The sequence below is a fragment of the Hydra vulgaris genome, chromosome 04, assembly GCF_038396675.1.
Source record: "Hydra vulgaris chromosome 04, alternate assembly HydraT2T_AEP".
Classification (NCBI taxonomy): domain Eukaryota; kingdom Metazoa; phylum Cnidaria; class Hydrozoa; order Anthoathecata; family Hydridae; genus Hydra; species Hydra vulgaris.
Genome location: NC_088923.1, coordinates 28,528,611 through 28,543,583, shown reverse-complemented (window position 1 = coordinate 28,543,583; position 14,973 = coordinate 28,528,611). Strand labels below are relative to the sequence as shown.

At 27.0% G+C, this 14,973-nt stretch overlaps 1 protein-coding gene across 6 annotated transcripts in view; it reads right to left on the bottom strand.

The window, feature by feature from the left end:
- Nucleotides 1–14,973, bottom strand: part of LOC100201871 (dynein regulatory complex protein 1) — a 144,716-nt gene that overhangs the window by 32,006 nt on the left and 97,737 nt on the right. For all 6 annotated transcript variants that reach the window (XM_065795986.1, XM_065795984.1, XM_065795987.1 and 3 more), the window contains one exon: nt 6,165–6,239. In XM_065795986.1, coding sequence (XP_065652058.1) covers nt 6,165–6,239 — 75 coding nt within the window. The remainder of the gene's footprint in view (nt 1–6,164; nt 6,240–14,973) is intronic.

Below are 14,973 nucleotides of genomic sequence, written 5' to 3'. Positions count from 1 at the left end.
AACACTTTTTAAACTACAACCCATAAGCTTTTTAATTTATTAAACAAAACTATTAAAAAAACAAGTTGAAAAATAAAGCAACTGTTTTCTATTAGTAAGTATGGGGTAACGTGATAGCAGCAGTTGTATGGGGCTCTAAAAATGTAGAATAGTACTCCATTGTGTCATAAACAATTCTAAAAATCATTTCTTTTAATTTTTAAAGTCAATTTTAAAGACATTTAGGCAAATATAATACTAGAAGATCCAATTTTGATGAAAGCCATTATTTATTGACACTTAAAAATGACATTTAAAGCCATTTGTTATCTGACTTTCTGAAATGTGATTTGGACCATTGATTGCATATTTGGGTTATATATGTTAATTTGTTTGTCTTTAAAGTAAAAATCTGCCTTTTCTCTAAGTTTTTAACTTTTTATTTACTTTTTTAATGATGCTCATAGTTTGTATTAAGGTACCTCATGAGCAGGGTTTAGAGCACTTTAAATAATCCTCACATGTTTAATCTGTTGCACAAGTTTAACCTGTTATATTTTGGTAATTAATAAACTTAATTTTGTAAGTATAGATTTATTTTACAAATTAAACCAAAAACCTATAACCTATAGTATACATATACTATACCATCTCCACTTCCAACAGTGACGAATTAGTGAGGGGTATGGGAGGGGATGCATTAATCAATCAGATTAGAGGAGGCATTAATCAATCAGATTAGAGATAATCAGGAGGGGGGATGCTTTCCCGCCCTCCACCCCCCCCCCCCCAGATTTTGAAAGTCTTAAAATATCTTAGAATTTGAGGAACTTATTTTTTTTAAGGAGACGCAAATGTGGTAAAAAATAAAAAAATATTTCAACATTCCCCCCTCCCCTCACCAAATATTCCTGGATACATCACTGAGTTGAAAGTTACAGGAGAAAAAATTTATAGAGGGAGATAACAATTGACAGACAACTTAAAAGATTGCAAATTATATGAATCAGGAAAACAAGATAAAAGAAGCAAATTCCAAAGATGTTCGAGGAAAAAAACTAAGAGAATAAGAATTTTAGGAGCACTGAGGAGTAAAAGTAAAAGTCGCAGTAAAAGGATGAGACTTAATTGAATGATTAGTAACACAAGAAAGAATTTTTGTAAATGACACAAAAGATGCTAGCTCTTTAGAGCAGTGCCCATTATAGTATTTATAGAAAAGAGAAAGAGAAGCAACATTACAACGATGTGATAATGGTTGGAGGTTGGCTGCAAGTGCAGGTCCAACTATGTCTACAATGCGTTTTTGCACCTTGTCTAGAAAAAAGGGCATCATTGGAAGATCTGCCCTAGATATGGCAACAGTATTCCATACAAGGACGGATTTGACATTTTTTTAATGTTAATTCACCTCCCCAAGGAAGAGAAGGCCACTATAGTTGAGGAGGCTACATTAGTTGTGGTTACAACCCCCTCTTAATTCTATAACTTCAAAATACGAACCTTGACAAACAAGACTGCTGCGCAAAGAAACAAGTTGAGCGCTTAGAATGTTGTGGGCCTTAACACCTGCAGAGTCACTGACACTAATGTCAAGCCATTCAGTGTGATGAGCATTAAAGTCACCAACAACAACAATATTGGCTGAAGGATAAAGAGAAAGGGCTTGGTCAATTTAATCAGAAATAACATTGAAAAGAGTGCAGTCTTGAGATGAAGGAGAGTGATATAGAACAAAGAAGAAAACAATAGAGTGAAGTGGTGCTAAATGAAAGCACATAAAAGAATAGTCTGTGAATTCAAACATTGTTTCCTGACAAATAGGTGAAGTCTTGCAAATGCAAATGTCCAGGCCAAGTATGTTACTATTGGAGTTTTTACAAACTAAACATAGATAACTATTAACACTAAGATCACAGGATGAGACAGCCGAACTCAAATTTGTCTCACAAAAAGCAAGTAGGTCTTGTGATTTTTGCAAGAGATAAGACTCGACAGAAGAAAAGTTACTTTGAAGACCATGAATATTATTAAATGATAGATTTAGAGAACTTGGTGATGACAATGGTATTTTGTGTTTTATAGTTTTTGGTACTTTAGTCATTTTTAAATTTGTTAAAGAATTTGACTCAAAGCACAGATAGTACTCAGTACACTATTTATTAGTCCAAGTAATTGCCTCATTAGTATTAATAAAACCTAAGCCATAACAAAGGGCTCCAAATGTGGCCTCGATAATGCACATCAAAAGTACACACAAGGACACCATCCATGATTATTGTAATTGTAAACAAAAAATAGATTGCCCTCTAAATGGAAAATGCCTTTCAAAAAATGTAATTTACAAGTGCATTGTTTCCTCACAAAACAACCTTGATAAACAATATATTGGCTTAACCGAGGGGGAATGAAAAAAACGTTATGCCAACCACAAACAATCGTTTAAACACAAAAAATATTCAAAAGAGACTATGCTGTCAAAATATATTTGGGATTTAAAAGAAAAAAATAAAAATTTTAATTTACAATGGTCTATTCTAAAATCTGCCCATGCTTATAATAACATTTCCAAAAAATGTATGCTATGTTTGCAAGAAAAATTTGAAATAATTACTCATTTAAATCAAGAAAATTTGTTAAATAAAAAATCTGAATTAATTTCTAAATGTAGGCACGAAAATAAATACCTCTTAAAAAATTATAAAAACAAATGACCAAATTAAACTATCCCCATTCCAAAGAGAATTATTTAATAATTACTTTCTGTAACTTCCCGTTAACAAAAAAAATAAATAAATATAGTAATTAAAATTTTTTTATAATAATTTATAACTTCCTGAAAAATATTTTTTTCTATAAACTGAATTTTTTTTGAGATTTAGTAACTCTTCCTGATGATCCAGCAATGGTGAAACTTAAAGTAGAAGATAAAAGTTAGATAAGTGTTTTTTACTAATTTATTATTGCTCTGTTCTTTAAGAACATTGAGCACTCTATTTGTAAAATACACTAACATAATTTACTTCTTCGTCTGTAGAATATTTTAACATAATTACAAAGTAAATATCAACATTTTTGTGTGTGTGTGTGTCATTGTTAAGTTAAAATTGCTTCTTTATCTTCTTAATCTTCATTCAGAGTAATAAAGTTTATGAAAACTTACTAGGAGAAAAAAATTTAATGCAGCAGTTTTAATGAACATTACTAAGAAAAAATTTATACATCTTTACCATAAATCAAATACAAGGCAATTTGCAATTAAAAATTATATGTTGAACCAATGCTAGAATACAATGCATATTTAATCTCAGATGTCAAAGTTAAGCCAATGTTAGAGCAATGGTTGGCTACAACATCATAGCAACTATTAAATCCACATTGGGTCAATGTCGGTTACCAACCAATGACCATCAGCCACCAAACTTTCGGACATTATCCTGATATAGGGCCAATGATATATTGCTATCAGGGCAGTAAATTAATCACCAAGAAAAAATATTTATAATATATGGTTCTTCTCTGGAAAATTTTTGTGGCAAAAAATCAGGCTTACCAATAAAGGAAAAATCACTGATTCCATCTCTAAGAAACTAACTATCCAAATGGAGGATCATATCAAAGTATTTGGAGTAATAAAAACCAAGTTAACTTCTCATTCTTCATTAACCACTAAGCAGATCTGCCTTCGTCCCCATTTTCACCCTTAATAACATTCTCAACTAATTCAGCAAACTAGTCTGGGGTTCAAATAAATAATTGGTTTCCATAGTACAATGGATGTCATTATTCAAGTTATAGACAACTTCTTTGATTTCGCTAAATTATTTGATCTTGTTGATCATGATAAGTTACTGCTAAAATTAATAAATATTCTTCTTATCTGACTCACATCCTGAATTGCAGCTTACTTATCTGACACATTACCATTAATTCATCATTTTGATAACACATTACTATTAATTCATCATTTTGGTAACACATTTCCATTAATTCATCATATTGGTAAAGGCCAAAAACAATTTAACCAATGACTTTTAATGAAGAGCTTAAAATATATAAACAGTTAACACCCTTCAACATCATAAAATCAGTTAACACATTTCAACTTCATGAAAAACAGTCAACACACTTCAAATTCATAAAATCAGTTAACACACTTCAAATTCATGAAAAACAGTTAATACACTTCAAATTCATAAAATCAGTTAACACACTTCAACTTCATGAAAAACAGTCAACACACTTCAAATCCATAAAATCAGTCAACACACTTCAACTTCATGAAAAACAGTCAACACACTTCAAATTCATAAAATCAGTTAACACACTTCAAATTCATAAAATCAGTTAACACACTTCAACTTCATGAAAAACAGTTAATACACTTCAAATTCATAAAATCAGTTAACACACTTCAACTTCATGAAAAACAGTTAATACACTTCAAATTCATAAAATCAGTGAACACACTTCAACTTCATGAAAAACAGTCAACACACTTCAAATTCATAAAATCAGTTAACACACTTCATAAAAATATTGTGACTTTTAAACAATTGCAAACTTTTTTTCCTTTGTTAAAGAAAAATGTTTTTTAAGATATTACTATGTTCCCTAATGTTTTAATAGGTAATTATTGTGTATTGTTTTGCAAATATATATATTTATTATAATATAGAATATTGCTTAGTTTACCATTTGTGATAAAAGGATAAAATTTATTGATGTCACTCTTTGAAGGATATAATAAGCAAATTTACATTTATTAGATAATGCTTCTCATTTGGCAATTATAATGATTTGTTTATTTATATTTAATTCAGGGGGTACGGTTTTTGAGATTTCAGAAATTTTCAAGATTTTTAGGGACCTTTTTTATGTTTTCCTGATATGTTCTTTTTTTAGTTTGGCATGATCATCAGAGAATAATTGGTAAACGTTGCTAGTTTTGTTACTGAATATTAGGATAAACAAAGGATACTAGAGTTTTATTTAATTTTTGACACATTCTTTAGTTTGTTTCAGAAATGGCTTAATATTTAGTTTGTTTCAGAATTGGCTTAATATTTTTTCGAATTTTATTGATTTATTAAGTTAAATAGTTCTTTCTCAAGATTTTTTTGGATTATAGTAGTTTGTTTTTAAATCAAATTTTTTGTTAATGTTTTTTTGTCTGATTCCATTTTTTTAATTGTTTTTGTGTAGTGTGTATATAAATATTTTCGTGTAGTGTGTATATAAATATTTTTGTGTAGTGTGTATATAAATATTTTCAAACAAAAAAAAGAAAAACTAGCATCACTGAAAAATCATCCAAGACCTAAATTTTTAACATAAAAGAGCAAACTGGTTAACTTTCTATTAAGGAGCAAAATGATTTCAGTTACATAAAAGTTGAACATTTATGTGAGCATAACACTTGTGTGAGCATAACATTTGTGTGAGCATAACACTTGTGTAAGCATAACACTTGTGTGAGCATAACACTTGTGTGAGCATAACACTTGTGTGAGCATAACACTTGTGTGAGCATAACACTTGTGTGAGCATAACATATGCGGTAGTGGTGTCGTGGTAAAGGGCTCGCTTTATAAGCAAGAGGTTTTGAGTTCGATTCCCACCATGTCCCTGGCAGTACTGCACTTAACTTGTGTCACCGCAGTGGCCTTGTTCGTCAAGGTTCGTGTTTCGAAGTTAAAAAAAAAAAATTGTGTGAGCATAACATTTGTGTGAGCATAACACTTGCGTGAGCATAACATTTGGCAAATAATCTTTATTTTTTACATCAACTAATTAAAATAGTTAGAACATGCGAGGAGTGTGCATAAATCAACTGACTTAAATAGGTAGAAGATGTGCAGAGTGTACATAGATTGGCTGAGGGTTTTGGATTGGGCGGACAATTTAAAAAAATTAGCAATATTAATAATACAAACAATGTAATAGTTTATCTTTTATACAATATATAAAAGATATAAAGTATATCTTTTATATATTGTTTATAAAGTAAATCTTTTAGTTATATCTATAACGAAAACTCTTTTTATATATACATATATACACACACACTCTTTATGATATAATATTTATTGTTACAACCACATTGCATGTGTGAATTAAGTCAATGTTAAAAAAAAAAATATTCTGCAGCAAAGCGTATCATTATTTTTAAAAAAAATTTTTACCAAAACTTTTTCTGAAGCTCCTTATATTGTTCAATGACTCTTGCCAAATCACACTCAAAGGATAGATTTTCATCACTTAAACAACATTGAATAATAATTTTAATGTAAACATTACTAAATAAGAACTGTTATATAAAGAATCATCTAAATAAAATTATATGTATGCATTATTTTTTTAATCATTCACATAATGATATAAATAAATATGTCATGGTGGTTTTGAAAAATTTTCTTTTAAATTATAATTTATTAAGGCAGAAACTAATCTCAAACTGTTTTAATCATAAAAAAACTTATTTAGCACCAATTTCATGAGAACTTGTTGTTGTCATGAGCACTATAAGTGTAAAGCTTTTAAATGTAAAATTTTTTTTTTTAGTGGAAATTTAATGATGTTTTTTAGCTTTATAAATTAACAAATCTTTAGGATATTTTTCATTTAAAATACTCAGACTTAGACTCCTAGAAAAAATTGTTAACAAATTATCTACAAATAAATTTATTTTTAGTTTTAAAAAGTATTCTTGAAAAACTTTATTTTCACAACTTTAAAATTTTACAGTTGAAACAAGATTGTAAGCAGAATCAAAAAATTTTTTGTATATTTTTAGCTTTATTCAAATTCTTACAAGAAATCTTTTCATTTTTAATTTAATTTTTTTAATTTCTAAAAATTTTTTAAATTGTCAAAAAAGGACAAATTTTGTCAATAATTAAATTTCTTAAAAATTTACTTTTCAAAAATGAATTTTCAAACAAAATTCATTACATAAAATTCTTTAAAAATTATAATTAAATTTAACAAGAAAAATTATTTGGAATTCAATGTAAAAGCTCATTGTAAAATATTGTAAATAAGCAATTATCTATTTATAAGTTTCTTTAAAAATGTATTCTAAATGGCAATTGTTTTTCTATATTTTTATGAATATTTATCCTTTTATACAACTTTTTCTACAACAGAACATTTGATAAGTATATCTTTTATACAACTTTTTCTACAACAGAACATTTGATAAGTACCGTAAAAACCCCTAATTCCGGATGGTTTAGGACTTAAATTGTTATAACTAGCTCAATATAAAGAATTTTAAAATAATTTTTTTAAATAAATAAACTTCATAACAAGGCAAATCAAACGATATAAAAAATATTACTTTTGCAATATAAATCTATCTTTTATTTTATTTTAAAAAAATATTGTTTATATCCGAAATTAGGTGTTTATGTCCCTAATTCCGGATGCGTATAAAATACAGAAAAACACATACACAAATAACACTAACATTAAAATAATCATTTTAATCCATTAAAAAAACAAAATTGTTTAATAAAAAAAGAACATATGTTATTTTATACACATTCGTTACAAATAATTTCCATGGTTGGACGATAAATAAAGACACATTCAATGCATGACCAATTTGAACACTGCTCACACGCAAGCCATTGGTTATCTAAGTTATTTGTCCAATTAATTTTGCAAGAATAACATAGAAGATCATCAGATACTAAAATGTTATTTGAAGCTTGAGGAAAATGAGGGTCTTCTAATTGATTCTTTGTCTTTATACCTTTTTTACCTGGTATTTTAGACGACTGACATTGTCTCAACTTTTTTTTTCCTTCTCTTTTCTGTGCATTTTTCGCTTTTTGAGTAGCAGTGGAAATCTTTTTTTGTTCTCTAGTAAATTTCTTTGCAGCTTGTTCATCTAATTTTTGTTTTTTTGATGTTTGTTCGGCTTCATCGTAAGCAATGGCATCCACCGAAGTCATATTATAATTAGCTGGTCGCTTTATTCTCTCATTTTTTTGAACCCTTTTATTTAGAGTTGGTGTCAATTGATCTTGAAGCATATTTAACATTGATTTGTTTATATCTTTGCCCACTTGTTGAACAGCATTATTCAAAGTAGCAAAGCTTTTAAGCAAAAATTCACGATTTGACATTCTTGACGGTGTGACATTCTTGACAGTGAAACACAGCACCAATGGAAGTTTTTTTAAAAGAAATTTGCGAACGATCGAGTGGAAATATACCAGTATTTTTGAAACCACTCCGTGCATTTTCAGGTTTAAACCCACCATTTTGGATGAGATCCTTAAACATGGCCGGAAAAAAACTGTTTTAAAAACGCCAACATCTAGTGGCTGTAAAAAATGGCTGGTATGAGCCAGCAAACACCAAAGTAAAATAGAATTTTCTAAAGCTTTTTTTTTCAACTCTAAGCTCATATGTGAAGCATGGCCATCAAGTATTAGAACTTTAAATCCTGAAAGTTTGTTTGCGTGAGGCAAAAAAACTGTTTTAAACCATGACAAAAAATGTTCGGATTCCATCCAGCCTGAACTACTACTGTTATAATAAACATTCTGGGCACCGCCTTTACACCAGTCTTTCATAACATGTTTGCCTTTATAAATTATTTGATGAGGTAAATAATTACCGAATGCATCACAACAAGTCAAGATTGTCTTCATTTGCTTTTCATTTGATGGTGCTAGCTTTTTAGGGTTTTTTGTTCCTTTTCTACAAATGATTTTGACTTTGCCTTGATCAAATTGCAAACCAGACTCATCACAGTTAAATATTTGAAACGGCTTATTGCCTAAATTATGTTCATTATATGCTAATTGCTCAAACCAATTGTCAATTATAGCTGGTTGTGTTGCCACAGCTCTAATAGTTTGCATACTGCTTACTTTTCTTGGGCAAATTTCTTTACGATATTTATTCATGAAACCGGAGTACCATTTTCTAGTCGGCTTGCTGTCTTTGGTTTGCTACGTTGGTTTGATTCTTTTAAATAGTTTTCAACAACAATAAACACGTCTTTTCTATTCAAGCCAAAGCCTATATCACTCATAAATTTTAACAAATCAACAATAATAGCTTCAGTGATGTTGCTCATCTTTCTTGGCGCTCCTCGATTATTAGATGATCCTTTTGTTCTGTCAAAAAGTGTAGATTTTGCCACATTATAACACTTAGCAGCTTGTACGTATGACATTTTTTTTCAGTAATAGCTTGAATAGCTAGCTGGATTCGACTCTCTTGCTCTTCTTTTTGTTTAAAATTATCCATATTCTTTATTACAATAATACAATTAACACAAATGCGTTAACTTTATAAATGCTAAAAAAATTAGCTGTATCTGGATTAGTGTCAATTACTTTTTCCCTGGTGGCTATTTTATTTTTTATTACTTTCATGAACATAATATATTATATTATGTGCATGAAAGTGATAAAAAATATAACAGCCAATTGTAATTAACTGTATCCGGGACTCAAAAGTGTATTTGTTTATTGCTGCTGGCTAATTTGTTTATTATTTTTTTAGGTACATAAAATAATAATTACCTCTATCCGGAATTAGGTGTCTTTTTTTTTTGGCTGGTAGCAAATTTGTTTTTCATTTTTTTCAATTATTTCAAAAGGTAATTTAATTTTTTTTTGGCTAAAATAATCAGCATAAAATTCTGAACAAAATAGTGTTTTTACTTTTTTAATTTTTTTGTTGCAAGTCAAAGTTATTTTTTTCCTTTTTTTTGTTTTTTTAGTTATGAGAGATTTCAAATTGAAATCTTTCATGATTGCATTAGTTTATATAATTTTTTTTTTATATTTTTCAATTATTTCAAAAGGTAATTTAATTTTTTTTTGGCTAAAATATTCAGCATAAAATTCTGAACAAAATAGTGTTTTTACTTTTTTAATTTTTTTGTTGCAAGTCAAAGTTATTTTTTTCCTTTTTTTTGTTTTTTTAGTTATGAGAGATTTCAAATTGAAATCTTTCATGATTGCATTAGTTTATATAATTTTTTTTTTATATTTTTCGATTTGTCTGGTAAAGACGTTTATCAATTAAAAAAATTATTCATAAATTCATTATATTAAGGGAGTTATGAAACTTTTTACTAAAACCATCCAGAATTAGGTTACATCCGGAATTAGGGGTTTTTACGGTATATTTTAGAATAAATTTTTTTAAATTTAACTATTAATCAAATTTTTTTTTTTTTAAATTACATTTATAGAAAACATACATTGTTTATATAACTGTTGACATGATTTTTAATTCATTAAGACTCTTTTTAAAATCAAAGGATTTGATGGCTTTGAAAGCCTTTCTTAAAATCAAGGGAGATTTGATAGATTTAATGCAAGTAAAATCATTTTTTACAACTGCATTATGATTACAACTATTATTACTGCATAAATTATTATGTCCACAAATTATAAAAAAACAAAAAAAACTCTTATTCTTTATCGCCATCTTTATTCTTTGCATTTTGTTTGTTTATACTTATATAATTTATTTATATATGCTGCTCAATTAATCGTACTGGGTGAAAAATTGGTGAAAAACAGAGACATGTAATAGAGACATAAAAATTAAATTTTTTAGTTATATCTATAAATGAAAAAATCCATGTTTTTATTTGAGAGATAAATAAGAAGCATAATGATATAAAACACACTTTACAAACTGCAGATTGTAATACTGTTGTATTTATCATAAACTATAATATTATTTATAATATAAATAATTTTCATAATCATATGCTATAAGGTTATATTGATCATGGAAACTATAATTAAATAAAGTTGCAGTTTGCATATTCCAACCTTAATAAATAAAATAAGCAAATATAATTTACTATATACCTAAATAAAGTCAAAATTGGGTTGAAATTTGATTAAAATTTCACTGATTCAAGTTCATTAAAAGGCAAAGCTTCACTGATTCAAGCTTAGAGCATTATCAAAATTTCACTTATACAAATTTGTTTCAAGTTTAAAAAATATTATCAAATATTCACTAATTCAAACATTATTGAATATAATCTTCAAATTTCTGATTTATTTGAAATCTCCAAGCTATGCAGCTCTACATGTCGATAGAAAAATCTCCAAGCTATGCAGCATTACATGTGAAAAGGAAAATCTCAAAACTATGCAGCTCTGTATGTTAATAGGACAATCTCAAAATTTTGCAGCACTACATGTCAATAGAAAAATCTCAAAACTTTGCAGCTCTAAATGTCAATAGAAAAACCTCAAAATATGCAGCTCAACATGTCAATAGAAAAACATTTTTAAAAAAATCTTCAGATTTCAAGATTTACATATTTTCACTAAATCACAATTAACTTCAGCATTTGATTAAAATTCAGAAATTTATTGAATGCAATATTTTAATTTGGGGCTAAAGGAGACTACAACTTTTTATTTTGTTTTCTTGTGCAAATTTGGTTTAAATCAATTTGTTATACTGTTGCCTTTGATTATGCTTGCATTATATTTAAGATTTTTATGTTGTCATCTTTATTACAATATCGTCATTTTTTTTTTGAAAACAGATTTGAAATCAATAAATGTTCAAACATTTTTTGATTTCAATCTATTGATCATTTGGAATGGTTTGAAATTTATTATGTTATTATTTAAAATGTGTCAAAAATATTTTTTGTAAAACGACTGGCTATCATTTCTTTGGTAGCAGCCAAAAAATATTTGGCTGCTATCGAAAAAATGCATTGAATGCAAATTGACCAAAACATTTAAAAACAGCCCCCCTCCTCCTTCTAGATAATACTTTACTATACAACAATAGATCAGAATATGTCATTAACTTCATCAAGTAATTTTTGGAATGATTTAATTCTTTTAAGAAAAATTTATTGAGTATTTTACTACCAAATCCATTACATCTTGAATTTTGAAAATCAATGCTTGGCAAATGTAGAGTGTTTTGTTAAAAAGTGAAGTTCGAGATTTGACTTCTTATTATTCAACAATGTTGATAGCTACATATTTTAGCTTTGTAGCTGGCAAAAACATAACTACAAACCAATATTATTGTGGCTAACAATAACATGTTTGTTCAATAACTACATATTGCAGCTTAGCAGCAATAAACACAATAAAAAAAAATAAAAAAATATAATCACAAGCAAAAAATTAAAAAAGTTTGGTTGGTTTAAATAGAAATCTGGCATTTTGAATAATAAAGCACATTGTGTCAAGATGGTTTACAATTTACCACCAGAATTTATTCAGGATAGTTTCTATGAAAGTATGATATATGTTTGGAATTTAACACATAACTAGCTGCTAGACTAACTAGCTAGTTAAGATTAATTTTCTTTATGATTTTTTGAGTTCACTTCTCTTCAAGAAAATGTCTGTCACTATTTATATTATAAGGATAAGACTTAATTGATACAAACTCTTTATACAAAGACATTCTTCCTGACATCTCTATCAAACAAATAAATCCTTTGTCAGGCATTTTAATCACCCCTGCTATTGTGATATAAGTTATTTTTTACTTGAGCTCATCTACAGAAAACAACAGCAACCTGTCCTATTTCTAAAAAATAACAACAATCTGTCATTCTTATTTTTATAAAACATGGATATTACTCTGATCCTTCTAATAACCAATCAATAAGACTTCATACTACTTTTATTTATTCTTCTTTTATGATCATTCATCAGTGACCTTTCCTGAAAATCATATATTAAATAAATAGATAAATATCAACAATTGCATCACTTTATCATCTCTTATTTATTATATTAATTATATTCCTTTTTTTTTTTTATTCTTCTATTCTTTACAATAATTTCTCATTTGTAGTTGCAAAAAAATATTGTTGCCGTATCTAAGATTATCTGAAATATTGTTGTAATATCTTTTTTTGGCTCTAAAAACATTGATTTATCTAGATTTTCTCTAGCAAAAGCCAGTGTTTTAAAATTCTCTTAAATAACCTGAATTTAAAAGATAATTTTCTTAAATATATTTTTAACCAAATATTAATTTCAAATACAGAACATTGCGTAAAAGTTAAAAAATAATTAAACAAGATCTACAGAATTTGATTATCAAAAAAATTTTTAAAACAAATATTTAGTCCCAAAAACTATATATTACCAAGTGGTCCTGCTTTTTCTACCCAAAGTCTATAATCTAGGACCCACTGACACAGTAGTAAAACCAGGTAGTCCAATTTATATTTGAATGTGTAATACTTTTGCATTTTTAATCAGAAATTGTTTGTGGTTTTTTAGTCCTTTTTATGTGACAAAACTTTCTGTTTTTAATAGGAATGATAGCATACTTATAACTAATTTTTCGCACAACATCCATGTTTCTTCTGATAATAGATCAATCAGAAATACTTCAGTAAATCTCTTAATATCTGTCCATTCATTAGTTTTTGTTTTGCAAAGTATACAATATGTGTCTTCTAGCCTGCTGATGAGTTATTTAAATTTCAAATCCTTATTTGTATCTTGAATATAAATTTTAACATTAAGATTTTTGCTTTAAGAAATGACAAAACATTCCTTCAGCATTTAATTCTTCATGCATTATAAGAAATTGGGACAATATAACAAGGAGTTATCTGATCATTGCAGAAAAAGTCACAAAGCTCATGTTATTTAAAAAATCAAAATTAAATATTTTTTATAAAAAATATTTAATTTTGATTTAAAAAAAATCTATTTCAGTGATGTATTTTATATTTTGTTTTCCTCCATTACATTATTTTTTTAGTTTACTTTACTTTGCTAAACATAAACAAATAAACATCAAATAAATTTAAGTTGAACATTTTTTAGAAAAAAAAAATTACTTTTGAACTTTTTAAATCATATAAATAAATAAAAAAGTGCTAACTTGCTTAAGATCCCTTAAAATATTTTAAAAGTAAAAATGTTATTTATTTTTATAATGTATGCCACCAGAGGAAAGTTAGCACTTTTGACAAAACTTAAAATTTAATCTGTTTTTTTGTTAAAAAAAAACAATGCAAATTTACAACAAAATTACCTAAATAAGTTTGAAAAACTCACTAAAAAAAATTTTATTAAAACAAATAACACATTTTAAATTATTTTATTAAAAAAAAATATTTTATATCAAATTTAATAGAACTTTTACATAACCTGTTTACCAACTTTCATGTTGGTAAAATCATTTTAAATGAAAACCATCCAAATTTATTAAATATTTATAGATAAATAAAAAATTAGAAAATTCCCTAACTTCAAAATTACATTATTATCACATAAAAACCACCTAGAAATGTATTTTTTTTTTAATCCACAAATTTATCTGGCTTTCTAAATAATTAATTTTTATAGACATTCTCAAAAAATATTTTTTTTATCTATTTCCACCATTGGGTTCACTGTGAGGTTGTAAGAGACAAGTTAGTGTTTTTTTTGGCCACTTATCAAATATATTTAATAATTTTTGGCCTAATATACAAAGTGACAAACATGTCATTTTGTATTTTCTCATTTTTGGTGTAGCTTCTAGATATTTTATGTTATGCATATACCTTTGAAAATTAGATGCAAAAAATGTCACATCTAACTTTTATGCTTTTTGTCCTTAGTGTGGTACTCTAGAACTTGCTAATGTCATCCAAATACATGAAAGATGATATACATGTCACCTAGACATGATATTCTACATGTATCATGTCTAGGTGACGTTTTTAAGGTTTCATTTCAAAAAGTGATATTACTGAAAAATTAACTTTTCTAAAATTTGTTACAACAAAAATTTAACTTTTCTAAAATTTGTTACAATCTTTCACTACAAAGTTAAAGTAACATCTATAATTAAAATAACTATAGTAACTATAAAGTAACTATAAAAACTTAACTTTTCTTTATTTCAGTAGCATTATATTTGTTCAGCCTTGTGAATAAAATCTATTATTATAACTTTGAAATAGTGTTTTAAATAGTTTATGGATCTTAATGGACATAACGTGAGTCA